Source organism: Vidua chalybeata, chromosome 16 (genome assembly GCF_026979565.1).
Source record: "Vidua chalybeata isolate OUT-0048 chromosome 16, bVidCha1 merged haplotype, whole genome shotgun sequence".
Taxonomy (NCBI): domain Eukaryota; kingdom Metazoa; phylum Chordata; class Aves; order Passeriformes; family Viduidae; genus Vidua; species Vidua chalybeata.
The window spans coordinates 1,544,017-1,571,774 of NC_071545.1; the positions used below are offsets into that span (position 1 = coordinate 1,544,017).

General features: G+C 50.7%; 1 protein-coding gene across 15 annotated transcripts; it reads right to left on the bottom strand.

The window, feature by feature from the left end:
- Window positions 1-191: 191 nt before the first annotated feature.
- On the bottom strand, window positions 192-27,724 carry UBN1 (ubinuclein 1). Of its 15 annotated transcripts, none has more exons than XM_053957530.1 (18): window positions 26,782-27,572; window positions 25,087-25,173; window positions 24,102-24,197; window positions 23,428-23,562; window positions 22,902-23,005; window positions 21,346-21,775; window positions 17,383-17,453; window positions 15,300-15,429; window positions 14,616-14,734; window positions 14,023-14,145; window positions 13,050-13,193; window positions 10,252-10,302; window positions 9,134-9,176; window positions 7,599-8,825; window positions 6,171-6,218; window positions 5,966-6,054; window positions 5,571-5,660; window positions 192-2,609 (listed from the first exon to the last, which is right to left on the bottom strand). In XM_053957530.1, exons 1-18 carry the CDS (start codon window positions 27,019-27,021, stop codon window positions 2,519-2,521), a joined length of 3,318 nt encoding a protein of 1,105 aa, XP_053813505.1. In that variant the 5' UTR covers window positions 27,022-27,572; the 3' UTR covers window positions 192-2,518. The 15 variants fall into 15 exon arrangements, with proteins under 15 accessions (XP_053813505.1, XP_053813512.1, XP_053813500.1 ...); XM_053957535.1 differs by lacking the exon at window positions 192-2,609 and adding an exon at window positions 4,089-4,114; XM_053957534.1 differs by lacking the exon at window positions 192-2,609 and adding an exon at window positions 4,564-4,648.
- Between the last annotated feature and the right edge of the window lie 34 nt (window positions 27,725-27,758).

Consider the following 27,758-nt stretch of genomic DNA (forward strand, 5'->3'; position numbering starts at 1 on the left):
GGAATGAGAAGAAACATTCCTACCCCTGCCAACAGCTGTTACACAGCTGCCATTCACTCACCATGTAGGAGACTTTAAAACAGTCAATAATTCATTATTCACTTGAGACACAGATGAGCATTCAAGCTGCAACAGAAATTCTTGGAAACAAAATCAGGGAATAGAGGCAAGGAGATTGGGGAAGAAAAGCATTTTGGAAAGTTTGAAACAATTTATTGAGTTGTTCTGTACAAGATTAACATTTTTCATACCACCCCCACCATCTTCAGCAAGACAGTGCCAACACACATAAAAAAAAATAGAATAGTAAACTGCAGCTCTTACACCCAAAAGGAACTGCTATCCCCAGGTAAGTGCCATGGGAGCCTATCCCTCCCCATTCCATCCTGGAAGCGCTGCAAGTTGCCTCACCAAGGCAGAGGTGCCAGCCTGGCTTCCCATCAGCTGCTCTGCATGGGCCTGCCTTGCTGCCACTCTGCTCCACACCACTCACTCATTCATTATAGCATGTAAAGAAAAAATATCCCACAGAATTTCCACCACATAAACATTTCCCTGAGGCAAGAGGCTTCGCTGAATTCCTAGGAGAAGGGCATTCTGCTCCGGCCGCGCACACGGGGGCTCCCCAGCAGAAGCATTCAAGTGAAAGCAAAGAGAGGGAGGAGAACCAGTACCTCGAGTCACTCGCTGAGAGCCCCTATCCTACCAGGTGTCCCAAGCTTTCAGCTCCCAGGGGAAGGTGAAGGTGCCAAGCACCGCTCAGGGTGAGGCCTTCAACAGGAACCATGCGACATCCACTGCTCAGAATCCACCAAGAAATGCTGTGCTTCGTTCTACCCACACGAGTTCTGTCTTTGGCTCTTCTGCAACAGCCTAGGTATTTTCTGTAAACAGACTTGAAATCTGAGCTGTGTCCATTCATTTGAAATACAATCAACTCACTGATCCTGGGCAGTTATGTATCAGCTCAAATTGAAAACAGTCTTTCTCAGATCTTAATAAAAACCAGAGGAAACTATAGCAGACATTTGCTGATATCCTGGGGTCAGCATCCTTCCCAAAGCTCAAGGAGGAAGCTACAAGCTTTTCCTTGGAATACCAGTAAATTCTACATGGATCAGCACTACCCCTGCACAACTGGGACGTGGCTGTGGGGGCCTGATAGAAGACAGACTGGGCAGAGCAGGAAACCAAACCTCAGAAAGCTCAGGTGGAGCCTCAGCCTGCCTTAGCCTGATAGGGGGTGCACAGGGGGAGTATTTAGTTCTAAAGTTAAAAAATGAACAAGAAAAGCCACCCCCCGACTGTAGATGGTCCCTGTTCCTGCAGCTGTGCTGAGCACATGATCCTGGTGCAGGTACCATTGAGCAGAGCAGTGCTTTTCTCTGGAATTCATTTGACAGGTCGTGGCCTTGGTTCACCTTGCTCATTCCCTTTGCCCACCAAACTGATCTTAACTCACAACCCTAGGAAAGAATGGCTTTAGGGGAGGGCCTGGAACCCGCCTGCACATACTGGGATGGGAACTGGTGCTCCTGCTGGATTTGGGACTGTGCTCAGTCACCAGGTCACCACTGAAGTCCAGACAGTGCAGCTTTTTTTTTTTTTTCTCTGATGTGCAACCATGAAAAGCTCTATTAAATAAACCAGAATACATTTTAAATACAGAATGATTAAAAAAGGGTTGAGGAGCACACAAAATAGGGCTGAAATGTGTGTCACTAGTCCATTCTTGCTCCACCATAAAAGGCACTGGAATTATGTCTTCTGATCCATGTGACATGCTAAGAAGTATCCCATTCAATCCAATGCATTCGATGGTAATGAGGAAAAAACTGAGCAGGAAAAAAGCATCCCTTTGGAGGGAAAAAAATCCAAAAACTCAAAAGAAGTAGAATTCTAAAAGTCGATGACTGCATCTAAAAATGTCTTTAGTCTCTAGAGTCTTCCTTCTCCTCCAGAGGGGAACATCAGGTGGTTCCTCAGATTCACCACACAGGAGATGTTAAATCCTCCAATTAAGTGTAGCACAGTTTTATAGTACAATTGGAAAGTTACTCAAATGTCTTCAAGAAAGCACTGGCAGTGCTAGAATTAGCCAAGTAAATCCAAAGCAGAAGAAAGAAGCACCTTTCATACCCTCCATGGGGAGACCAAGGAGGTAACTGGACTTGGAGGTACTTGGCAGCTACAGACACAGGTGGGTGGGAATCCACTGCAGGACCACCCGAGCCTCCCTGCGAGCTCCAGCTCCTGCCAGTGCCAGGGAATGCAGGAAGGGCAGCAGCAATAAACAGTGCTACAAAAGGCTCCTCTCATCAGGGCACGGCTCCAGGTGGCCCCACGTGTGCGGCTCAGCTCTGAAAGCCTCTGAGCAGATGCCCCAATGAGTTCCTTGTTGCACTTCAGTCTCTCCAGTTGTCATAAAAAAAAAAAAAAAAAAAAAGAAATAGAAAAAAATAAAAGAAATCAAAAGACATAGCTGGTATCCAAAGTCCATGACCTGTTCCTCTGGGTTTTATCCTATGGGTGCTGGAGCTCCCCTCCTTGCAGGCGTCACAACTTGCGCTGCTGTGCATTGGACCCTTTGCCATGAAGCTGAGAAGCATCTGAAAGAAAATAAAACAGCTGGGAAGGGGGTTCAGCACCAGCCCATGGAGGGTGGGCAGCTGGGACAGCCAGGCCTCTGCACAGAGGGAAAGACCTACTCTTCCTTCCTAGCACCAAGGGATCAAGAAGAAGAGGATGTGCTTGGGGACATCTCTCCACTGGGAGCAGCCCAGCCTCTGGGGAAGGGACCAGGGAAGCACTGAGGGTCCTGTGGGCTCCCAGCAGAAGCCCCACAGCACAATTCCAGCTGCCAGGGAACTCCTCAGCCTGTGCCCGTCTCTAAATCCACCCTGACACATCTCCCCCTCCAGGAATCCCAAAATACATGGTGTGGTTGCCTTGCCAACAGGTGGTTGGAAGTAACCTGTTGCACATTTTTGCTGTTGTAATCACAGAATCACTGAGGTTGGAAAAGACCTCCAAGACCATGGAGTCCAACCTGTGACCCATCTCCAGCTTGTCCCCAGCCCAGAGCAATGAGTGCCATGTCCAGGCCTTCCTTGGACACCTCCAGGGACAGGGACTCCAAACCTCCCTGGACAGCCCCTGCCAATGCCTGACCACCATTTCCATACAGAAACTCCTTCTGATGTCCAAACTTTCCTGTTTCCTCTTGTACTGTCACTGGTTGTGTGGGAGAAGAGGCAAAACCCTCACCGAGAAACTCCTTTCAGGCAGGGCTTTAGGTGCTTTATTGGTTATTTTTTTAATTAATTAATTAGGTGCTTTTTAAATGAAGGCTTTAGGTGGCCAATGATAGCAACAGGATCCATAGGAATCTCACCACTGATGGAACAGAAAGAAATGGATGTGGAGGACAAGAGAAAATGCACTGAAGAGAGAAAAAGGAAGGAAGTTTAGGGAAGCAAAAGTTTTCCAGAAGCAATTAAAACTGCTTCAGACTGTGATGAACAAATGGGAGTACTGAGACGTGCAGCTAAGCAGCAGTGGCACCCAGCAGTGCAGCAGCTTCTCCTCCAGGCCAAGAGCAGCTCCTTTGCATGCGAGAGCTCAGCCCAGCACATTCCCAGCACCACATTCCCAGCCCCAGCACAAGGAACCTCCACCAGCAACGGAAGCACTGACCACACACAGGCAAGCACTGGATGCTCTTTGCTCAGAGGCTTTTGGATGAACATGGATATAAAAGCATTTTTATTTAAGGCATCAATTCTCTTGCATTTGCAGCAACCTCCCACACATCTTGCAGTGTTCAAACACAGCAATGCAGCTGTGGACATGTGTTGGCACAGCCAAACACAGCTTGTGCCACAAAACACAGGAATTAATTTTAAGGTTATGGGAGTCACTTAAATATCTACTGTGTTCTCCTCCAAAACACCAGAATTGGGAAATGTTCCAAGAGATGGCAGCAGCAGGCTCCACCTCCAATCTTTAAGTGAAAACACCAAGTAAGAAAGCAGGTCCTTGCTGAAGCTGGATCCATGGTCAATTTTCCTTCACTTATTCCCATTGGTCTTTTCTCTTCTGGCCCTACGTCCTGCTGAAGAGTCCATAAAAAATTCTTCTGCTATAAGCCCTATGAACAACAGTGAAGTGATCACTCTAAACTCCCTCAACTAAAGGGACAAAGAGCTGCTCCTCAGTGACATGAAATATTTTGCACAAGCCATGTTCAAGGTGCAATCTGATTTCATTCCAGGAAGTGTGATTTACAAACAGGAAGGAAGGGTCTGTCACACCAGTGATCACTGCCAGGACCTTCTTCAGCTCTACCACAGCAGCATGGCACAACCCACGTCAAACTTCAGCAAAGGAAGCAAACCCAACCAATTCTTTGCATTTTCATGAGTGCACAACACACTCTTCCTTCTTCAGCAAACAGGCACTGTGCTCAGCAGTCAAAGGCCTTTTATTCCATGACTCCTCCAGGATGCTACATCGTTATCCATGCACACAGCCACAGGACCAGGCTAGCACTCCTAAATCAGGCTCACTTAGCCCAGGAAGACCATCCCAACAGGAACAAGTACTAAGATAATGGCACTGAACTGTACTGAAGTGCTAAAGAACACACCTAAGAAAGCAGAAATAGGAGTTATCAGGGGAATAAGCAGCTCCCCAAAGCAGGTAAGCACAATCTGCTGGCACTGAATTTCAGTTTTCCTTACTTCTCTCCTTCTTTGGAAAAATCTTGTTTTATGCATCACTTCTGCAGGCATCAAACTGGGGCAGGAACAGGCTTAACTGCCAAATCCTCACGTTGTGAGCAGCAAGTGGAGCAATCTCCATTTACACTACAAACTTGTTGTGAAGGAGATGCTGGCAATTAACTCAGTGCACAGACACAAGACAGTCTGGTCTGACACATTTTATGTAGGCCACCAGGAACAAAACTCCCCAGAGCTGGAATATTCATTCCAGAGCAGTCCTGGCAGGCTGTGCACAAACAGGCACAGCTTTCATCCTGGCAGGATAATTCTGAGTATCTGCAGGAACCAACACTTGCTGTAAGCATTAAGGACTCGTCATTCCAGAAATCACAGAATCCAAGAATGGTTTGATTGGAAGGGACCTTAAAGCCCATCCCATTCCACCCCTGCCACGAGCAGGGACACCTTCCACCAGCCCAGGCTGCTCCAAGCCCTGTCCAACCTGGCCTTGCACACTTCCAGGGATCCAGGGGCAGCCACAGCTTCTCTGGGCACCCTGTGCCAGGGCCTGCCCACCCTCACAGCCAAGAATTTCTTCCTAATCATGGAATGGCTTGGGTTGGAAGGGACCTTAAAGCCCAGCCTGTTCCACCCCCTGCCATGGGCAGGGACACCTTCCACCAGACCAGGTTGCTCCCAGCCCCTCACTCTGTACCTCAGAGAGGCTTTAGTGACAACCACACAGCTGGAAAACATGGACCACCCCTTTGGCTCCAGCCCTGAAGGAAGGATCTGCTGAGATAGACTCACGAGGGAGAAGACAAACACGAGCATCTGACAAGTTACCTGGCAAACTCTGTGGTAAATGAGTGGACAGGGCAGAGTGTGGGAGTGGCGCTGCGTGGTGGGGGCTGGAGTGCAAACCAGCCAGAAGACCTAGAGAGAAAACAAAGAGAGGAGAGGGAAAAAGGAACAAATACACATCCAAGACAGAAATGAGCAGAGGAGCTGCAGCAGTTAGCAGAGGTCAGGTTCCAGTTATTGGCACTTCTGGACGAGCTCTAGGGATGTGCCCAAGGTTCTCCAAATGCAACTGCTGGAGATACAAAAGCAGGGACCACAGCACAAAGCAACAGCCAGAGAGATGGGCTGGTGTGCAATGGGGCAGCCCAGCAGAGCACTGATGTTCTATGTGGGAGCACAGGCACAAGTGACACACAGGTGACCAGCAGGATACTCACTGTGCCCGAGGCCGTGGTGGAAGGTTCCCGGAGCAGGTCCTGTAACTATTGCATCCTTGGAAACTCCTGCTTTTGGGGAGGAGTCGGAACTGAAGGAGATGACATGGAGAGGGAAAGAATGAATAGGAGAGATAATACCTAACGGGGTGGAGCTCAGGGCAGCTGGCAGCTTTGGGTTGTTGGACTTGTAGGATGGAGCCAGTACACTTAAGGAGGAAGAGCTTGTTAGCAGCACAGCTCCACTAGTTCCTTTCTGCAAAGCAATGGAAAAGGTCAGTCAGGAGAGGGAGAATCAAGGTACACCATCATTCATACTTACAGGGCTGCAAAACATGGAATGCTCGAGAATTCCCCCTTGGAAAAAGCACCCTCCCAGCCAGGGCCCAAAAGATGCCAACACCTGAGGCCATCTGCAGATGGACATTGGCAAGCCAGCTCTTCTGAATGTGGCCACGCTGGATTTGCCTCCATGACTCCCTTGGTGTGGAATTGTGCCTCCACTAGGCAGAGGAAAAGTTTCCACACTGCCTGTGAGTTCCAGGGGTATGCTTCCTACTCACTTATGGCAGCACACACTGCTGACAACTCCAGGCACCATGGTCTGACACCCAAGGCACCCCAGGATGTTATTTAGGATCTCTCTCATGGAGACAGGCACCACTGTGCTGGGGTGTGCTTCCCAGCTCTCCAGCTCAGGAACAGACAAGACACATAAGCTGAGCAGTACATGCTTTCCATTTAAACACACTCCTTGTATTTCCCAGCTCTTTCCATGGGGCACAAAGGAAGGCAGGCATAAGCAGCCAACAACAAATGTATACAACATTAGAAACTATTGCTTTTTTGCTATAGATAAAAATTAAGCCACTTATACCATTAAGTAATACAATGTTGTAATAATACAAGTCTGTACTGACAACCCAGCAGTCCTTCCTGAAATGTTCTGTCCCAACAAATATTGGGAAAATTTCTCCATGAAAAGGGTTGTCAGGCACTGGCACAGCTGCCCAGGGAAGGGGTGGAGTCACCATATCTGGGAGGATTTAAAAGCCATGTGATGTGGCATTTGGGTTAGAGGTGGCCTGGGCAGTGCTGGGGCAGTGGTTGGACTCAGTGACCTTAGAGGGCTTTTCCAACCTGAATGATTCCACAATTCCATAACCACAGGTAATTTACTCTAAGGGCCAGTCATGACAAAAGTGTCAGTAATACTAAAATGACTTGGAATAATTTAAAGAAGGCTAAGCTTATAGATCTAATTAATGTCAAATGCATCATTATACTTTTAATTTATGCAATGAATTTTATCTCTTGTGAGAAATTACCTTACTGCACTTTCTCTTAATCCAAATGGGACCCCTACTGTCCCCATAACTTGCAGAGCCAGGGCAGGACCATGACATAGCCAGGGCAAAAATTGCCCTTTGGAAGGCAGCACAGTATTCAGCTTAGTGGTTATTTAAGCTGAAAATGAAAGCTGGAATTCTGGAGGGCAAGCCCAGGGCAAAGGCCACAACTTTCTAGTCTAAAGCAGCTGAAATCCAGACAGTCATCCAAGAACTTCAGCAACTGCTTTTGAAGTGCCCCATTTAGGGGGTGAAAGAGGCAGGAGCTCCCAGCACAGCCCCCTTACCGGCACAGAGGTAGAGGCTGCGGTGCTGCTGACCACAGCTGGCTTTAGGGACGAGGTCAGCAACTTGGCCACCCCCTGGGTGCCCCCACTGGAATCTCCGTTGGAGCCTCCGGGAGGTGCCACCAGGGTCAGCTTCTGGGAAACGGGAGTTTTCTTCACGGAGGAGCCGGAGGCCGGGCGGCTGGAGGCCGAGCCCGGGGAAGGGGCCGGAACGCTGGGGAGCAAAGTCCCAGAGGAGCTGCCCTGGTTGGCAGGAGCTCCAGAGGAGGAGCTGCTGGAAGAAGCCCCGTGCTTGGAGAGGGACCCAGCGACGAAAGGCGATTTGTAAGATTGTCCTGAAGAGCCAGAGCTGCCCAAGTGCTTCCCGGCATAGCTGAGAGACGATGAGGACAAGCCTTGGCTCTTGTGGGAGCTGCTGGAGTTTTGGGCGCTGCTTGGGGACGTGGAGGAATGGAAGCTCTGAGCTTTGGTTGATGATTTGACCTGCTGGAGGAGGGAGCGCTGGGGCACAGGGGTGGAGGACTTGGGATTCTGCAGTTTGACAAAGGGAGCTGGGGAGGTGAAGGTTTTCTGGAGCTGAGCACCAGGGTGGAACACCTTCACCTGAGAGCCCGGCACCGGCGCCGAGGCTGGGGGCCCGTGGCCTGGCCTGACCAGGCTGTGGTGCTTCTGTTTAGCCTGGTGGGCATCAGGAAGGATTTTGCTGGGGGAGGCTTGGCAGGAATGCTCTTTGTAATTAGAGTTCTCTGTCTTCTTGTCTTGAGAAGGCTGGCCCAACGCCAGGGCCTGCTCAGCTAGGAAGTTTAGAGGAGACTGGAGGGAACCAGAGGATGATGTAGGGGAAGGGTTGGGCTTTGGAAATGTCCTCTTCTCCTCTGAGGATGCAAGAGTTGGGATCTTCTCTGGTGGAGCTTTTGGAGCTGCAGGAAGAGTAAAGTCAGGGCTCCCTGCTGCCCTGCTGTTCAGCACAGCCAGTTCCTTGGACACTGCTTCCAGGGAGGAGGTGGGGTTGTGAATCAAGTCCTCATCCAAGGAGTCATCCTTGAAGGTGGCAGGAGTGGCAGTGCTGCTGGCAGCTTGGGCTGTCCCAAGGGACAAGAGTTCCCTGGTTTGGGCACTGATGCCCAGGGCTCCTCCCTGGGGCTCTGAGGACATGGCCAAGGTGCTGCTCGAGTGCAGGGAAGGGACAGACACCGACAGCTTCTTCTCTGGCTTGCAGGAAGAGTCCTGGAACAACATCACAAGAGAAGGCACAGTCAGAAGAGAGACAGGATTTACTGCTGAAAAGGGGAGGGAAGGTTCACAATCTGGGGATAAAAGGCAGCATACATATATTCTCTGCCCGTGAGCCCCCACTTCCCTCCCAACTGCCACTGCCATCCATTTTAGCTGCTGTTCCAGTTGTTTTTTCCAAGCCAAATACTGAGCAGAGCCATTTCAAAGCAGCTGACACAAAGCTCAAACACAGGGCTCAGAGTGGCAGTCACTTGACTTTTGGCACATACCATCCATGAGAATCAGAAAATAGAACTCACCTTCACTTTCACCTTGGTAGGAGCTATAACTTTCTTCTTTGCCCTGTTTGGAGGAATACAAGAGAAACATGGCTCAGTGACTGCCCCCAGGGAAGGAGCCAGCTGGGGAGCACACCTGGGCCCTGCTAGTGATGATCCACTGAGTCTTTGCAGGGAACAGAGGCAGCATCTCAGGTTGCTAGGATTCAAAACCACATGACATTTGGTTGCTGCTCTTGGAAGCTCCAAGCAGATCAGGGAGTGGAGCAGAGTCTTGGAATGGCAGCAGAGCAGTGAAACACCCACACACACATCCTGCACCAGCTGCAGGACCCCACTGCTGCCCTCCTACAGCGACGCCCAGAGAGAAACCGGCACAGAGACTGTTCTGCAGAAATTACACCCTTCTTTTGGGTTCCCAGAAGAAGCCAAGGATGCAAAAGCATCTGCCAAACTCCCAGAGAATAGATCTGGTCAGATGCAATCTCTGGTACAAGACATCCCTGAGCTGCTGGGTGGTGTGGCTGAGGGAAGGATGACTCTACATCCATTCCACTTCCCCTCACTCACCCAGTGCCAAGAAAAGGACTGTCTGCCAAGCTGACACCAGCCTAAATCCATGTCCTTATCTATTATCAACCACCAGCAAGATCCATGAGACCCTTTGGATTAAAGCCCCTGCCCAGCTGGATTCTGATGGCTCTTGGTTTGCCACCCACCAGCCTGCTGCACCCACCTTCACTAGTCTGAGCTCATGGTGACCCTCCTTGAACCAGGCAACAAGAAAGAGGGAATCCAGAATCCAGCAAGGACCAACTGAACAGGCTGCAGTAATCACACTCCACTTTACCTCCCTGAGCCTCCCAGGCCCAGCACAGAGGCCTGACTCCAGGCTGTTGAACCAGAGGCAACCTGCCTTTAAAGTTGTTGGTTTTGACCTTATTGAAGGCTAAAGCACCTGAGGAAAGTGTTGAGAGATGTCACACACAAACAGCTGCTCTCCCTAGAGCTCCCCAAAGGAAGCAGCGCCGACCTACGTGGGGGGAGCCAAGCAAGCTCAGGTGCTCCTGCAGGATCCCCCCAGGCCCCAGGGAATGGAGATCACCAGTTTTCACTCCAAGGAATGCTGTGATACTCACAGGACTGATGTGAGGTGTCCGTGTACACGCCTGCTCTCCTTAAACAGTGTCCTAAGAAGGGAAGAGAGCAATGAGAAGTGATATCCAGCAAGACCCAGTAGAGCAGCTGGGATCACTGGAGACAGAGCTGCACAGTACAGCAGGGGACTTGGTGAAACTGAAACCACAGAGAGCAAACAAATATTCAGCCCTTTGCCAGGAAGATCATCCCGAGCTGCCCCACACAGTTCCCTCTCTGGGGAGCAATGCTTGTAGGCACTGGAAAGGCCATTAAGGCAGTGGTTGGACAAAGCCTAAGGAAAAAGCTCTGCCAGCTTACAAAGCCAACTGGAAAGGCAGGATCATCACTCAGGGCCTTCCTGCTGCCAGAGATCATCCAAGAGCTCTCCAGCCTCCAGGGAGAAAGTTCCCTTCCTGTGCCTCTCACCCAGCAATGAAGGAGAAGGGTCTGTGCTGCCTTTGTGCCTCAGCCTGGAGCTGAGGTGACTCTGTACATCACAGCCCTTTCTGGAAGGACTGACTGAGCACAGCCAATAGACTGAACTTCACCCAAAGCCCTGCACTACTGAGGGTAGACCAGAGTCTCCTCCAAACACTCTCTGACCCAAACCAGCCACCATTCAGTTCCCTCTTACATGTCAGGGAGGAATTACAAACATTCCTTCAGTACTGGCACATGGAATGTGATTCCTGGCTGGTATTAACTTTTGTCATCATTTTTCTCTTAAAAAGCAAGCTTATGTTGACCTAACATTCTGTTAATCATCTCTTCGTTCAAGAGGAGGAAACAGACTCATGGCAGGGTCTCTCTAACTCACCCATGAAATTGCTGCTCTGTCCACCTTCAAGTTCCTCTTACAATGAACTTCTGAGACCATGATGACAGTGAATCAAGCTGACTTATCCATAAAACTGTTAGTTTTCCTAGAGCTACCAATCCCTCCCCGCGGCTGTCACTCTACCCTCTGTCTATAAACCACCAAGTCAGAGAATATCTTGAGTTGGATGGAACCCAGAAAGATCAAGTCCAACTTCAAGTCCCAGCAGGAGAAACCATTGTCCTTGAGCCACTGGAAAGCAACCAGGAAATCCACTTTTATTGAGGCATTACTTACTGTACCACTGAAGTGCCTCCTACACTGAGTCTTGGCTGAACACCTGAATGCCCAACAACATCAAACTTGGAGATTTTAATTTCCATTTATTCAAATAAAAGTGTTTAAAACTTGGCAAGCTGAGACCCTCAGGCTGGGTATATCTTCATTAACGAAGCACTAACTTCCCCCACCTCCTACTGCCATCTTTCAGCTCCTGCACCACCACACTGCAACCATGCTCAGCACTGAGCTTCCTGTGCACATGCAACTGCAACAAACAGCCATGGACTTCTCCAAGTGGATCTCTGATGTGTCACTCATACTTCCTGCTCTTAGGAACTGCTACCTACATCTTCCTTTATCTCCCAACACTCAGAAAGCAAATTCAGCAGAGAAGACAGCACTGCCCAGCTGGTGAAATGCAAAGAGACATTGCACTTCTTCTTCCAACCCAGCTTGGGTTGGAAGGAACCTTAAAGATTCCACAAGTAAGACTGCAGAGTTGTCCTTTCTTTAAAAGTACTGAGCAAAACAAAGCAGGCCAGAAGGTGATGACAGTCCCAGCAAAGGGACTCTGCCATTGGTGTGGCTCTCTGCCACTGCCAGCTGAGGGGAGAGATGATGGAGAGTGGGAAAGAGCAGGAAACAGCAGTGAGGGTACAGAAACCACAGCAAATTCTACTGACTCTAATAAGCCCCTAAAACTTTACTACTTTGCCTTCTTTTGGGAACACTCCAGAGAAGACTTCCCAAAGTGTCTGAAAAATGTATCCTTTGTGATTATAAAGGGATCTTTTGTAATACAGAGCTGAGAAAGCACAGCCTGGCCCGTGGGCCTGACCTCAGTGCCAGTTCTACCTGCCAGTGGCACGTGTCTGACATCAACACAGCACCAAGGCCACTCAGCACTGCCATTCACAGTCCTGGCTGCACTCAGGCATTTGTGAGGTGAAAAGGGACAGGGGGAGGATGGTGGAAGGCAGGGCTGCCATTCACAGGGCCCTTCCCAGGCTGGAGAAAGGGAGCAACACAAACCTTGTGAAGCTCAGTGAAATCCAGCACCAAGTCCTGCAGCTGGGATGGAACAGCCCTGGGCAGCAACCCTGCAGGAAAGGACCTGGGGGGCAAGGGAAGGGAAGCCACTGCTGCAGAGGTGTCCTGCTGAGAGCAAACCATCCCCTGCTCAGCACCTGGGAGGACACATCTGGACACAGATCCAGTTTCAGGGTCCCCACAATCCAAGAGAGATGCCAGCTAACTGGAGACATCCCGAGGAACAGGGACACACGACAGCCAAGGGAGGGAACTGGGTTTGCTCAGCCTGGAAAAGGAGAAGCCCCAGGAGAAGTCTAATGGCAGTTTTCCACTACCTAAAGAGTGGTGGGGACAGGAACAAGATGGAGCCAGACCTTTCTCAAAGGTGCACAGTAAAAAACAAAAGCAGGGAATATTCAGTTCAGTGCAGCAAGGGGAATTCTTATAGGAAATAAGGAGAAAAGATTTCCTGAAGAGTGATCAAGTACCAGAACAGGAGCCCAGAGATGCTGTGGTAATCTCCATCCTTGGGAATTTCCAAAGTTCCACATACCAAAGCCCTGAGCACTCTGATCTAACTCTGAAGCCAGCCATTCCCTGAGCAAGGGCAGGACTAATGACCTTCCCAGGTCCCTTGGGACAAGGAATCCCTTGATTCTTGCTCACCTGGCCTGCATCCAGCCTTTTGGCCAAAGGGGCTTCACCTCTCCTTCTAGGAAGGTCTTCACATAATCCTCTAGAGACTGAGCCTTATTCTTGTCAAGGTCATAACCATCCAATTTAATCTTCACCAAGTGGCAAAGCAGCTCCCTGAGGAACAGGAAGATTTCACATACAGTTATGTAGATTGACCTTTCCCACTTGGAGATCATTCTCTTTATCCAGGCTGGATAAATACACCAAGACACACCTGGCTCTTGCTAATACAACCCTGCACTGCCTCCTCAGGGAAGGAGAAGGGAAAGGCACATTCCTTGCTCTGTGTGTGCACACACATGGATGCACCAGAGAGAAAAGTCTTGTTACCCCTTCCCAGTGTAATCTCCTGAAACAGCTGAGGCAGCAAACCAGTGCCAGAGCCACAGGCACCAGTAACAACCACAGAACTGAACCTCTCAGCAAGGAGAAGGCAGGAAGCACAGCTGGCTGTGTCCTACATGGATCAGCAGCACAAATTGATTTGTTCCAGAATAAGAAGAAAAAGACAGCAGGACTGATTTTCCTTTTACCCTTTGTCACTCTCCCCTGTTCTCAGCACTCCCTCTCTGTCAGTCCCCTGGGTGCCAGGGGCAGCAAAACCCAACAGCTTCAACTGCTTCCACAACCAGAACCTGGGCATGTCAAGAGTCTGGGCTGTGGGATGTCAGCAATTCAGCTGAATCCCTTCTGTTCCCAAAGATCTGACTCTCTCTTTTGGACTCTGCACAGAGGCTTCTCAGCACTTCTCTCAGGGTGAGATGCAATAAATGCAGTAATGGCTTCCATGAACAACACCATGTGCCACGAGCCTCCAAGCTGACCGTTCCTACAGGTGATCAGCACTGCTTTGTAAACAAAACACAGACACCAAAATGCTTCGCTGCCAACTGCAAAGAGTAAGACAGGTCATGAGTTTGCTTAATATCTGAGTTATTCAAACCTGATTTCATCATTCCACTGGAATTTCTTCCGTGGGCCCGCAACACGCTTCCCTCCCTTTTCTTCATCCTCATCATCATCAGAACAAATTCGCTGTTCTTTGTCTTTTTCCTCTTCCAGCATCCTAAAATGGAGTTAGAAAAGGTGGAAGTGATCATCCTTCAGGTTCAAGGGGAGGATAAAGTATTTCTGAACGGCAGTGGACTCTGAACGACACAGACACTCAGTATCAGCAATTTCTGCTTAGGGTGCAAGCTGAGCTATGGGCTGAAGGTTAGGAAATCTCCCAATATTTTGTAATAGAGATGATGGGACTAATCCAGCCCGACTGTTCCCAGGCTGCCATGTTCCTAAGGACACACCTGCATATGCAAAACCCTTCAGCCAAGCTCTGGTCCCATCAGTGCTGCTGTAGCTGGCATGGCCACAGACAGCACAAAGAACACACACAGCTTAATTAGGCCAATCAATGCCCATCAGCAAATTTAACCTACAGAACAAAAAGAGGTGGCAAACTTCAGGAGAGCAGCCTCCAGGCCACAGGGAGCCTGCTGGGAAAAGCTACAATGGGGAATGAGCAAATGAGGAGCTTACTTGGCAAACCTGGCCTGAGTATGGGCTTGGCATTCCTCCTGGTACTTGGCCACCTGGTCTGGCATGGCCCTTCCAATGGCTTCCTTCAGCTTCTGCAGAGGCTCCTTCAGCCGGCCACCCTGCAGCGAGCACAGAGCTGTCAGCACAATGGGCCAGGGTTGGGTAACAACCTACACAGACTCCATGTACTTACAGAAGGCTGAGCAATAATCTTTACTAAGAAACCTATACATTTATACCTTAGTTCAATACAGGTGGAATTGATTAGTTCTTTAATAAAAACATCGTCATCATTAGTTAATTAAGAAACCACCCTTTGGTAAACCAATCTCCATAACACATTCCACATGTTCACAATACCAGGTGCAGCAAGTCAAGATAAAAATTGTTTCTCATTCTTTTCTCTGATCTTCTCACAGACTTTTCCCAGAATGATGGATGCCTGGGGAAATTGTCTGTTCCTCTCTGTGGCCAGAGAGCTGCTGCCACACAGAACACCCTGAAGTGTTCCCACGGCTGGGACACCAAAATCCAGCCAGCTCCAACCCCCACCCCAGGCACTGTGCCAGGACAGTGCCCCACGGAGGACACGGTGGTCTGGGGACAACAGCAACAGCCGCACTGTGCCCAGCAGGGCGACCACCCGCCCAGGCCCCTGCTGGCCCCTGCTGGCCGCTCCCTCACCTGCTCGTAGAGGTAGAGCCTGCGGGCTCGCTTCAGCAGGGTGTCCTTGCTGCAGGGGAAGAAGGCAGCCAGGTGGGCGTAGACCCCCGAGCGAACCTGGCTGCTGAGCTCCCGCGTCTGCAGCTCGATGCTGCGGGACAAACACAGAGTCAGGACTGCCAGCGACCCTGAGCCATCAGTGCCACCCTGAGGGGACTGCAAGGCAGGGACACAGGGACAAAGGACAAGGTAAATTGCGTGAAGGTTCTTTGGATTCTAGAATCGACAGCTTTTATCCCAAGCTATGCTTTGAACCTGCTCTGGGAGTAGCTGGAGAAGGAGCAAATGGAAGTCAGCAGTCTCATCTGCTCTCCCTGGCAGCTGCAAGCAGGAGGGTCAGGCAATGAAATGAGAAGTGCACACTGGTTATGTCAGGTGCTGTGGCAGTGGAATTCAGGACAATACAAAACCAAACTTTATCCCTTGGGTTTCAACTTCCAAGTGAGTAGATGAGAGAGATCAGCGTGTGCCAAACCCATCTACACAGTTAAACAGAAATTAGGAGCCTGGCTTTTTAAGCCACCTCTCAATGTCTGAAAGTGTGAAAAATGCCAAGTGATTCATCATCACCATCGTCAAAGTCACAGAATGCTTTGAATTGGAAGAAACCTTAAAGCTCATCTTGTTCCATCCCCTGCCATAGGCAGGGACACCTTCCACTATCCCAGGTGGCTCCATACCCTGTCCAGCCTGGCCTTGGACACTGCCAGGGATCCAGGGATCCCTGGGCACCCTGTGCCAGGGCCTCCCCACCCTCCCAGGGAACAATTCCTAATTCCCAATATCTCATCCATCCCTGCCCTCTGGCAGTGGGAAGCCATTCCCTGTGTCCTGTCCCCAGTCCCTCTCCAGCTCTCCTGGAGCCCCTTTAGGCCCTGCAAGGGGCTCTGAGCTCTCCCTGGAGCCTTCTCCTCTCCAGGTGAGCACCCCCAGCTCTCCCAGCCTGGCTCCAGAGCAGAGGGGCTCCAGCCCTTGGAGCATCTCCATGGGCTCCCCTGGGCTCTCTCCAGCAGCTCCACATCCTCCTGCTGTTGGCCCCAGGGCTGGGGCAGCTCTGCAGGTGGGGTCTCACCTGAGGGGGCAGAGGGGCAGAATCCCCCCTCCTGCTGCCCATACCAGGGCTCAGCCCAGCCCAGGGAGGTTTCTGGGTGCTCACAGCCAGGGCATGTCCAGTTCTTATCCTCCAACACCCCAAATCCTCCCCCAGGGCTGCTCACAGTGAGTTATTCTTCCAGTGTATATTCATGTCTGGGGTTGCCCTGATCCAAATTGTACAGCAAAATTGTACAAATCTGTCTAAATCTCCTCTGAATGAGGCTGAAGTGATCAGTTTGACATCAGACAAGGACTATTTGTGCAGCCAGCACTGGAATGCTGGAAGGTGGTAATCAGCCCTGGAAATGAGAGGGAAGCAGAGTCCCAAAATCCCCTTGGCAGCTCTCTGCAAGTTGCCTGGATAAACCTTAATGAAATTAAAGCCTGGGTGTCAGTATTATTGCACTGATCACAAAACCCTGTGCATTCATCAGCCCTCTCCAGGCTCTGGCAGAAGAATGAAGCCATTATCTGCAGCTGCCTGAGCAACACTGCCACTCTGTAATTTGGGGACTCATAACGCAGAGCAGGAATGGAATTCCTCCAGTTTTCCCAGAGAACCAGTTGAACACAGCAGCCTTATCCCAGTTATAAATAATTCTACATAGCATGTAAGTTAAGTAGCAAGAACGTACCTGACATCTCTCACAGGGAGAGATTTACTGGTTGGTCTTGCATCAAGCTAAACTCACAGGTCAAGTGACCAAATTTAGGCACATAAATATCAGGCAGCATCTTGAGAACAGGAGGCCTGGATACATTCCCTCCAACATTCTCCTGGCTCATCATATTTCAACTGAAAGCCATTTACAGGAGACTTTCATGTTATTCTGGGCATGTTCTGCCTGGAAGACCTGTGCAAGGACAACCCCACAATTCCTGCTGAACCTGCTCCTGAATTTACCAAAAATGCTCTCCTTTCCCACACCTCTCTGCTGGTAGCACTTACTCCAGTATGATGTTGTTGATGTCCTGAGTGAAGAATCTCTGCTTGCCTTCTCCCTCAGCAGCTCGGGCAGCCTGGAAGTCAGGAAATAACAAAAATCATCAGCACTTCACAGCTGGCACAAGCAACCAGGTGTCTACAAAACCACTACAGAACTACTGCGAAACAAGGCACAGTTTTATTAAATAAACTCTGTCACAGCAGAAGTGTGAACCTCCCCAGCTCAAGTCCAACCCTGCCTGACCTGGTAACACCACATCCTGCACAGCTGGTGGCCTTCCCAGTCTGGATTCTCCTCTCCAGATGCACTGGAGTTGCCACTCTGGAGTGAAGAGTCCTCTGTTTCCTGGGATAACGGAGGTGGCTTGGTGACTTCTTTGGCAAACTTGCCATGGGGACAACAACAGCTTCAGGGCATGGTTTTAACTTCTCAGTAGATGGTGGAATATGAGCACAGAGCTTGTCCCTGGACCAGGAAAGCTCATCCTAATCACAACTAAGGAAGGTTGAAGAGACTTATCACCAGGTTTTCTAAATCATTCTGAAACTAAGCTAAGACACCAACAGAGAAGAGTCAAAGCCACAGGGGATGTGTTACTCCCAGTCAACACCATAGAAACAAAAAAAAAGTCCTGTTCAGGAAGCTTCCTGAGCTATGACTGCAGCTTACAAAGTGCTGCCCAAAAACATCACACCCATGAAAAATATGTCCAGCAGAAAAATAATTCCAAGAGATGAATGAGGTAGTAGCAAATTGCCGAGAGCTTTCAGTTTTTTTCTGAGTGGGGATATAAACGAAACTATATCTGGGATTTGGCACAAGGCATCACCACGAGTTAGTGATTCCTTGCACGGGAAAGCAGACCAGGAGAGGATTTTGAAATCCCATGATTTATCACTGGAAAGTTGAGGCAGGCAAGCAATTAATTTATGCCCAGAGGGTGAACATTCCTCCCTGCCAGCTGCAGGTGATGTCAAAGGAGAAGACTCAATGCTAAGGAGAATCCTCAAGAGGAAAATTACTTAGGAAGGAGAGGGTTGAAGTCAAAGCAGTTCAAGTAGAAGAGGAGATGCCTGGGGGCTCCATTTAACTCAGGAGATGCTCCCACCTCTGGGATGAAGGGACTTGCTTCTCAGGCACAGGTACATCACCTCTTCATTGCCACCTGAGCTCATGTCCCACAGTCCTAACTGACCCAGAGGTTTCAGTTTGTTTCTTTTCTTAACATCCACAACCCAGCAACAAGAGACACAGCAGCAAGAAAATCTAAGCAGGAAAATCAGTGGGGACTGTGCTATTAAACTGTTTCACAACACCATAACAATTAACCTGATATCATGGAACTTCCAAAATATTCTCATTTAACTCACAGTCACTAACAGCTATTTTGGTGCTTTCTGAAACAGAAACATCCACCAAGAGCTCATCAGCTCTTGGCAATTTTTATCAGCTGTGGCAATACTTGCTTCAGTACCTCCTCCCCTCCCATCTGCTCACCCCCACTGCACAACTCAGCAGAACAGTTCTCTAAGAGCAGCTTATCTACAGTAACTGTAGATTACTCAGGAGTTACTCAGCATCTCCCACTTAAGTAAGAGGTGCTTTAAACTGAAGTGCCCCAGGAAGCAGAGTTCCAAGGGCGAGTTTATGACTTAAAATCAATGTTTAAAACCACATCAGCAGCAGGAACAAAACCTCCCAGCATTTGTTGACAGGCTGATGGTGACAGCCTTCACACCACAAAGCTGAAAGCACACTTTGACATGCCAGGAAGGGATCCCTGACCAGCACCCAATATTTTCCTTCTCCAAAACAGACTGCAGCTTCCCAAAGCACACCACATTATGGAGAAAATGGGTGAGTCCCCCAGGAGTCCAGCTGTAGGAGGAGCTACTGGTGAAAAGACATAAGATCATCCTTCTAGACATTAATATATTCCACTCCCTTGTTGGAACCCTGGCTGCTGAGAATTTCAGACTTTCTGTGCTGACAGGCACTGACCCCCAAGAGAACACTGCATTTGACCTGAGGCCATGGAGAAGCTTCCAAAATGGAATGACAGCACTGGGATTGTGGGTGTGGAGTTTGAATAGAAGTGTGTGATAGTACATGGTGGGAAACTCAGAGTTTAGGCTATAGAATATAGCAAGCAAGATGGAGGTTTTAGGGCAGAGGCTACTAGTCCTTCTTCTCCATGGGTGTGGGTGGTTTTGTGTAATTGGATAAAAAGTCCACATTGTGGGCATGAGTGGTTGGTTATTGGGTTAAAAGGAAAAATAATTTAGGTGTCATTTCTTAACTGGACAGTTTATCCTTAAAAGGTCTTGTAGAGAGAGATACATAACCATTTTCTACCTTGTTAGAGCAAAATACTGTAGAACTCAGGGTTTGTGAGACTGTAACATAGATAAGAGCTAATAAACATCTGAGTCTGAACAAGAAATACCATCTCATTATTTAATCCTGACCTTGACAGAAAATAAGTGAAAAATCTGTTACTCCATGTTGGTACCCCAAGAGCCAGATGTTAAAAATGGCTAAAGGACTCAAATTGCCAAATTGGTGCAGCTCCAGTGGTACCCAAGCTTCAGCAAAGGATCTGCCTGTGACAGGGAAATGGCTCTAGCAAATCCTCAGCCCCATCTGCAGGGCTTTCCAGGCCTTCTCCCAGTGTAGAACCATGGCAGTGCTTTCCAGCTGCACCCTCTTATTTAACACACACAACACTGTGCACCCCTTCAGTGTTCTGACCAGCACAGCACATTAAAAATATTATGGTGGGATTTGTCCTTGTCATGGTTTAAGCCCAGCCTGCAACTCAGCCCCACACAGTTGCTGCTCCCTCACCCAGGTGGGATGGGGCAGGAAATCACAAGGGTAAAAGTGAGAAAACCCACGGGCTGAGACAAGGCAGTGTAACAGGGAAAGCAAAAGCCATGCAAGCAAAGCAAAACAAGGAATTCATTCCCCACTTCCCATGGACAGGCAGGTGTTCAGCCATCCCCAGGACAGCAGGGCTCCATGTGGGAAAACAAATGCCATCACCCCAAACATCCCCCTCTTCCTTCTTCTTCCCCCAGCTTTATATGCTGAGCATGACCCCCTGGTCTGGGATATCCCTGTTGGGATCAGCTGTCCTGGCTGTGTCCCCTCCCAGCTCCTCCTGCCCCCAGGCCCCTCACTGGCAGTGTGGGGTGAGGAGCAACAAAGGCCTTGGCACTGGCTGAGCACTCCCTGCTCAACAGTAACAAAAACATCCCTGGGTTATCAGCTCTCTTTACAGCACAATTCAAAACTGCCCCAAAACAGCCACTGTGGAGAAAATTACCTCAATCCCAGCCCAAACCAGCCCTCCAGCCTCAGTAATTCACATTTCATTCATGTCAAACTGACTTTGGAAATTACTTCTTGCATCAGGTCCATACTTTTGTAAGAGGGGTAAAGAAGGAATCCTGATCAGGTGTGATCTCAAGTGTTACATTCAGTAGCTAGCAAGGTCCAGCACTTGGACATCACTTGACATCTGGGCCTTCAAGAAAACCACTTAGCAGAAACTGAGTGACACAAAGGTGTGATCCCAGTGGATCTGAGAAACTTCCCCAGTGGAATGTGCTCTGTCCCTGGGTGCTGCCACACACAGCCAGCAGAGCTGTGCCCCTCCAGTCACACACACACACTCCCAGCAGAGCTGTGCCCCTCCAGTCACACACACACACTCCCAGCAGAGCTGTGCCCCTCCAGTCACACACACACACTCCCAGCAGAGCTGTGCCCCTCCAGTCACACACACACACTCCCAGCAGAGCTGTGCCCCTCCAGTCACACACACACACTCCCAGCAGAGCTGTGCCCCTCCAGTCACACACACACACTCCCAGCAGAGCTGTGCCCCTCCAGTCACACACACACACTCCCAGCAGAGCTGTGCCCCCTCCCAGCCCCACTGCCCCCAGGAGCTGCTGTACCTGAGCCAGTTCCTTGATCCTTTTCTCCAGGGGGGCTGGCAGCCCTTCTGGGAGGGATGGTGGCTGCTTGAACTCCTGCTCCAAGCCAGGGTCGCTGCCATCCTCCACCTCAGGGAAGGGACTGCCCTCCGGGGACTCGCTGAGGAGCCGCTCCAGGTCCAGCTCGCTCAAGGAGTCCATGGCTGTGGCTGCCTGGAGCAGGTCACTGTCACTGGCGTGGCCAAAGAGGGACAGCAGAGGGTCGGCCATGGCCTCTGCCTCCCTGGGGGCTGCAGGGTCTGCTGGGGAAGGAGTCACCACTTTCTGCTCTTCATCTTTTTTCTTCTGAGCATCCTTCTCCTTCTGGAACTTCTTCAGCATCTCCTTGACACTGAGAGCTCCAGAGTATTTCTTCTTCTTCTTCTCCTTACTTGCATTTAACGCTGTGAAGCTGCAAACAAAGCGTGGGGGGGGGGAAAGGGAACTGAATACAAGATCAAAGAGCAGAGAGGGTCCCCTCTCCCCCAGTTCACTTCAGGTACAATTCCCTGGAAAGTCTTAGCTCCTTAACCAATTACACCAGAAAAAGTATTTTACAGCTTCTAAAAGTCTTAAGGTTCTGGCTGTTCATCTCAGCTCAAGAAGGCTGTCCTGACTCACTGCAGAGGTGCTGGGGCTTAAACCATCTCCACAGAGCTCTGCTTTCATTCAGCTACATGATATTATTGTTATTCCAGCAAGGAAGGTTGGGAAATGCACAATTAGTACAGAGGAACTGAGGCAGGACAGAGCTAGTGTGAAGCTTTCTGCTGTGTTAAAACCAGGAGAGCAAATTCCTTTCCTTGCTCGCTTTGAAGGAATCACACACTGATGACACCATGTCAGACACATGGGCTGCTGCAGCCCAAAAGCAGATCCACGCAGGAAAAAATAAATTACAAAGAATAGTTAAAGGAAGAAGGAAAAAAAACTAGGAGGAAAATACAGGAAATTAATGGAAAAGCAACAGAAATAGATACTGAAAGAGACAGGCCAGGCAGACCAAAGCATGGACAGAGCTACAGCACAAGATGACTCAGAACAAAAAGAAAAACCACTCCATTTTACAGCCCAAAAGCTACAAAAGAGCTGAGCACTCATCCAAGAAATACTTTGGGCAGGAGTACAAAGGACTGCCCAGAGAGAGCAGTAACACAGCCTGCCTCGTAACCTCTCCCTCCCTGCCAGCCCCACACTCGTACAGCCCTGAGCTCTTCCCACCTGCCCTTTCCTCCCACAGCTTCGTCCTAACAGTTGTTATCCTTCTCTCTCCTCTCCATATCTGTTCCCACTGCCAGTGCCTAAAGAGAGCTCCAAAAACACCACTCCTGCAGCCAGCTGTGCCCCTCTTTGCTCACACACTGCTGCTGTGGAGCTGTGCTCCTTTCCTGATCATCCCCTGCCTTTCTTTCCCACTTGGGAAACAACAGGGGTTTGGAAAATGTGCATTCGAGCCACCCCACACTGCAACAGGTTCCTACTGCAGCCACCTGGAAGCCTGAACACAAGGTGCTGAGCAGCAAGAATTCCCTCCTTACCCAGCTTTTGGAAACTTGGACTTCTTCGATTTCTTTTCCTTGTCATAAGAATCATCCTTCTTCTTCTTCTTTATTTTTTCACCCCCATCTTTCAACTTCCGCTTCTGCAGAGGGTTAAAACCGAGTCACAATCAAAGAGTTTCCCACAACATTACCAGCACTCCCAGAGCCACTTTGGGACCTCTCCCAGGAATGTGAAAACACAGGACTCACGTCCCTGCATCCCTCACCACGGTTCTGGCACATGTTGCCTTCAGCATTTGACAGCATCCCCATAATGCTGTGACTTCCAGGGTGACAGGGAGCTGCTGTCACCTCTGCTCTGGGAACCAGGTAACCCCACCAGAGTCTTATCCATGCCAGACATGCTTCATGTTACTAAGAAATTTTAGGATACAATGGGATTTCAAGTGCCTATCCCTATTCTGTCCACACCAAGCCACGAATCTCTGGATGTTAACACACTTGCATGCAGCAAGCTCTGAGGTGTAACAGAGGGAATAATTGAGAAAGCTGCCTTCCTGACCTTGGGACACTTCTTCTTCTTCTCTTTGACATAGTCATCCTCAGACTCGGAGGCCTGCCGGAACTGCAGCGTTCCCGAGTTGATGTAAAACCCTCCGTACTTGGTAGTGAGAGAGGCAGGAACCAGCTCATCGTACTGGAAATAACAGAGAACACTTTACTGGCACTGGGACCTTGGTTACTTCATTCCACAGCTCAGCTGCTTGGAAGATGCAGTGGGATTCATGGAATCACAAAACATGCTGAGTTGGAAGGGACCCATCAGGATTGAGTCCAACTCCTGGCCCTGCACAGACACCCAGCAATCCCAACTGTGCATCCCTGAGAGCGTTGTCCAAATGCTCTGGAGCTCACACAGCCTTGGTGTGGTGGCTACATCCCTGAGAAAGCTGTTCCAGTGCCTGACCATGCCCTGGGGAAGAACCTTGTCCTGATATCCCACCTAAAGCTCCCTGACTCAGCTCCAGCCATCTCCTCAAGTGCTGTCCCTGGTCACGAGACTGAGGAGATTGTGCTCCCCCAGGAGCACACTGGAATGCCTCCCAGCATCTCCTGGCACGCAGCTGCCCCAGGAGCTGTCAGTGCCTGGCCCTGGCACCCTCGTGGCTCGCTCCCAGTGCACGCTCAGCCTCCCAGGCAGCCACCTTTAGCCACTCTCACATGCCCAGCACTCACAGCTTCCGAGTTGTCGATGAAGGAGTCGGACTCATCATAGCCATACCCCATATCAATCAAATCCTGAATCCGGTCCTTCCTGCGCCTCTTGCCACCCTGAACAAGGAAACACGGACACTGTGATCACTTTTCTTTCCCAGTACCACAGAGATACCCTGACACAGGACAGCAGCACTGGCTCCAGGACAGAAAAGCTCCAGCAGAACCAAGCCAGGGCTGGCTCCCATCACACAGTACTCCCAGGGTGTGGTAAATCCAGTTTTAAGCCTTGTCATACAGAAACAAAACAGTGCAGCCAAATGAAAAACTGCCAGCCAGACCCCACACTGAACTGGGTCTGCATCCCTTCAACATTCCCGCCAGGGCTCTCTTCCATAGGGCTTGCTCTTCTCTAAGTGCTCCAGCAGGTACAGACTCTACTACAGACATCAAACAACAGAGTGTGTCAGGGTGATCCATGGGCCAAATCTGTGTCACAAAACAACACACAACTTGCTACCCCAAAGTGCCAAAGGGTATAAAAACCACAGTGTGGTTTTAGTGCCAACCACAGAAATAATGCAGAAGGAGGAACAGAAAGGAACAGGTAAGACAGATCCATGCAGCACTGTCCTGAGGGCAGTGCACTCATCACAGCCCCACGCTCAGAGACTTGGAACATTCCATCCTGCCACAGCAACAAGGCGTAGGAATTTGTTTTTGCTTCAGGAAAATTCAATTTTATCAATCACAGTGAGTGATTTGCTGCTCACTTTAGTTCATGTAATTCACTTTAATCAGACTCATCTGATTTATAAATGAATCTGAACTATTTTTGCAGCCCTGAGACAGAAAAAGAACATAAAAACCAGCACACGGCAGGCCAGGATAAAGGACTGGGGGAGAACAGGAACTCGAGAGCCAGTGAGCATTAAAAGCACTGCCTGAGACCTGAACAGCACTGCCCAGCCCAAAGAATAACATAACTTCAAAAAGAAACACTTACATATTTCTCTTCGAACTTCCTAGCCAGAGCCTCCACTTTATGCCTTTCCTTTTCCTCATCATTGAAAGGATCAGCTGGGTCTTTCTTCTGCAGAAACAAAAGGGGTAAAACAATGACAGCCAATCCTGTCACACTGCCACCAAAACCACAGGAATTAAACCCATCCTGACTGGAACAGCTGGGCAGAAGCTCAGATGAATGAACATTTAGGACAGTGCTGATCAACATCTCCATCAGTGACACGGACAGTGGGATCAGGGCACTCTCAGCATGTCTGGAGATGCCACCCAGCTGTGTGGTCTGGTTGACACACCTGAGGGATGGGAGGCATCCAGAGGGATCTGGGCAGGCTGGAGAGCTGGGACCATGGGAACCTCACGAGGTTCAACCAAGCCAAATGCTGGTGCTACACCTGGAACCTGTGGGATCAGTCCAGGCTGGGAGATGAAGGGATTTAGAGCAGCCCTGGGAGAAGGATTTGGGCTGTTGGTGGGTGACAGCTGGACTTGTCCCAGCCATGAGCACCCAGAAACCCCCCTGGGCTGGGCTGAGCCCTGGTATGGGCAGCAGGAGGGGGGATTCTGCCCCTCTGCCCCCTCAGGTGAGACCCCACCTGCAGAGCTGCCCCAGCCCTGGTGCCCAGCATCAGAAGGACGTGGAGCTGCTGGAGTGAATTCAGGGGAGCCCATGGAGATGCTCCAAGGGCTGGAGCCCCTCTGCTCTGGAGCCAGGCTGGGAGAGCTGGGGGTGCTCACCTGGAGAGGAGAAGGCTCCAGGGAGAGCTCAGAGCCCCTTGCAGGGCCTAAAGGGCTCCAGGAGAGCTGGAGAGGGACTGGGGACAAGGGATGGAGGGACAGGACACAGGGAATGGCTCCCACTGCCAGAGGGCAGGGATGGATGGGATATTGGGAAGGAATTGTTCCCTGGGAGGGTGGGGGGGCCCTGGCACAGGGTGCCCAGAGCAGCTGTGGCTGCCCCTGGATCCCTGGAAGTGTTCAAGACCAGGCTGGATGGGGCTTGAGGCAGCCTGGGACAGTGGAAGGTGTCTCTGCCCATGGCAGGGGCTGGAATGGGATGAGCTTTAAGGCCCTTTCCAAGCCAAACTATGCTGGGATTCTGAGAGTGTCCCTGTGGTTTGGGTGCTCTCCTAGCTCATTTTCTACCTGCCTCTGCTCCTCCTAACCCTCAAAAAAAAAATTAAGTGGCATAAAACATCAACTGACTGCTAACAGACCTGAAGGCAAACAGTAAAAGGAACAGAATCCAGTAAGTTTCTTTTCATAGACAAACACTCCTAACTCAAACTTTAGATGCTACAGGAGTTTTCATTCATGTCTCCTTTGGTGTTTTTTGGAAAACAGCTCTTTCTCCCTGCCAGCCACCCAGGTACCAAAACTCACTTTAGATCCAGCCACTGCAACCTGAACGAGCATCACATCCCTCACCTGCCAGCAGCACAACACCCTCCCAACACCAAACTCCAGCCAGGGCAAAGGAGTGACACACTGTGGCCTGACAGCAAGAACCCCAGCCTGTGGGTCAGTTCTCCTGCCTGCAGGATGCTCACCCACCCTCCTCCCACCTCGCAGCACCTCACAGCAAGCACAGACCCAACTCTCAGAACAGCGATGCTGAGACAGCCCTCGAGACCCTCAGCTACAACACAGGCTCCCGTAGCCCCCCAGGGACACTCACCTTGTCACCTGAAGAACCCCCTTTTACTTTCCCCCGACAGCTCTTCAGGAGATCTGGGTAGAAGAACTCGGGACAGCGTTTGTGGTCGGGCTCGAAGAGGGTCAGAGTGATGCGCACGGCCGTGGCCGCCGGCTCCGCCTCCGGGGGCTGCTCTCCCTCGTCCTTCCGAGACCTCTTCAGGAAGCTGCTGCTCAGGGGCCCGTGCAGAGTGGTGAACGACACCCTGTGGGGCTCTGTCATGGCTATGGCCCACCTTACCAGCCCTCACGGCATCCTTCCCATTGCATTAGGAAAGGTCTGTCGGGCTGCACCGACGGATTTCACCGCGGATAACTGAGGATGTTGACAGAAGAACAAGCGCTTGTTTTGGAGTTTTCCCGGGAAGTGACAAAGGGCCGTGCTGCGAGCGCTTGCTGCAATCGTTAGAGAGAAAAAGGAAAGAAAGAAAGAAAGAAGTCAATCCTTGTGCTAGTCTTCCCTCCAACACTGGAAGTTCCTCGCTATCCCTCCAGTTCCATCGCAGCTCTCTCTCCTCACACCACAGCGCTCCATTTGTAAGGGCTGAAGGAAATCCAGCTGCCGGGGAAACAGAACGAGCCCGCCAGACTCGCTTTGACGCGGCCCAGGAGCCCTGGGCACAAACACCGGGCTGTGCTGCACCTCCCGGGGTCGGGGCTGCACCTCCCGGGGCCGCCTGATCTCCCGCTGCACGGAGGCCCGCTCACCACTGTCTCCGGGACAGCGGCCCCGGCGGGGGCCGAGCGGGACTCGGTGGCTGAGCGGGGCCCAGGGCTGAGCGGGGCCCGGGGAGGCAGCTCCGCTGGAGGGAGCGCGGCCCGCGGGGCGGAGGGGAGGCCCGAGGCCGCGGTGCCGGGCCGCGGGCCCGCCCGCCCTCACTCACCGCCGGCGGGACGCGGCCGCCGCTGCCGCCGCTCCGGGCCCGCTCCGGCCCCGCGCTCGCGTCACGGGGGCGGTGC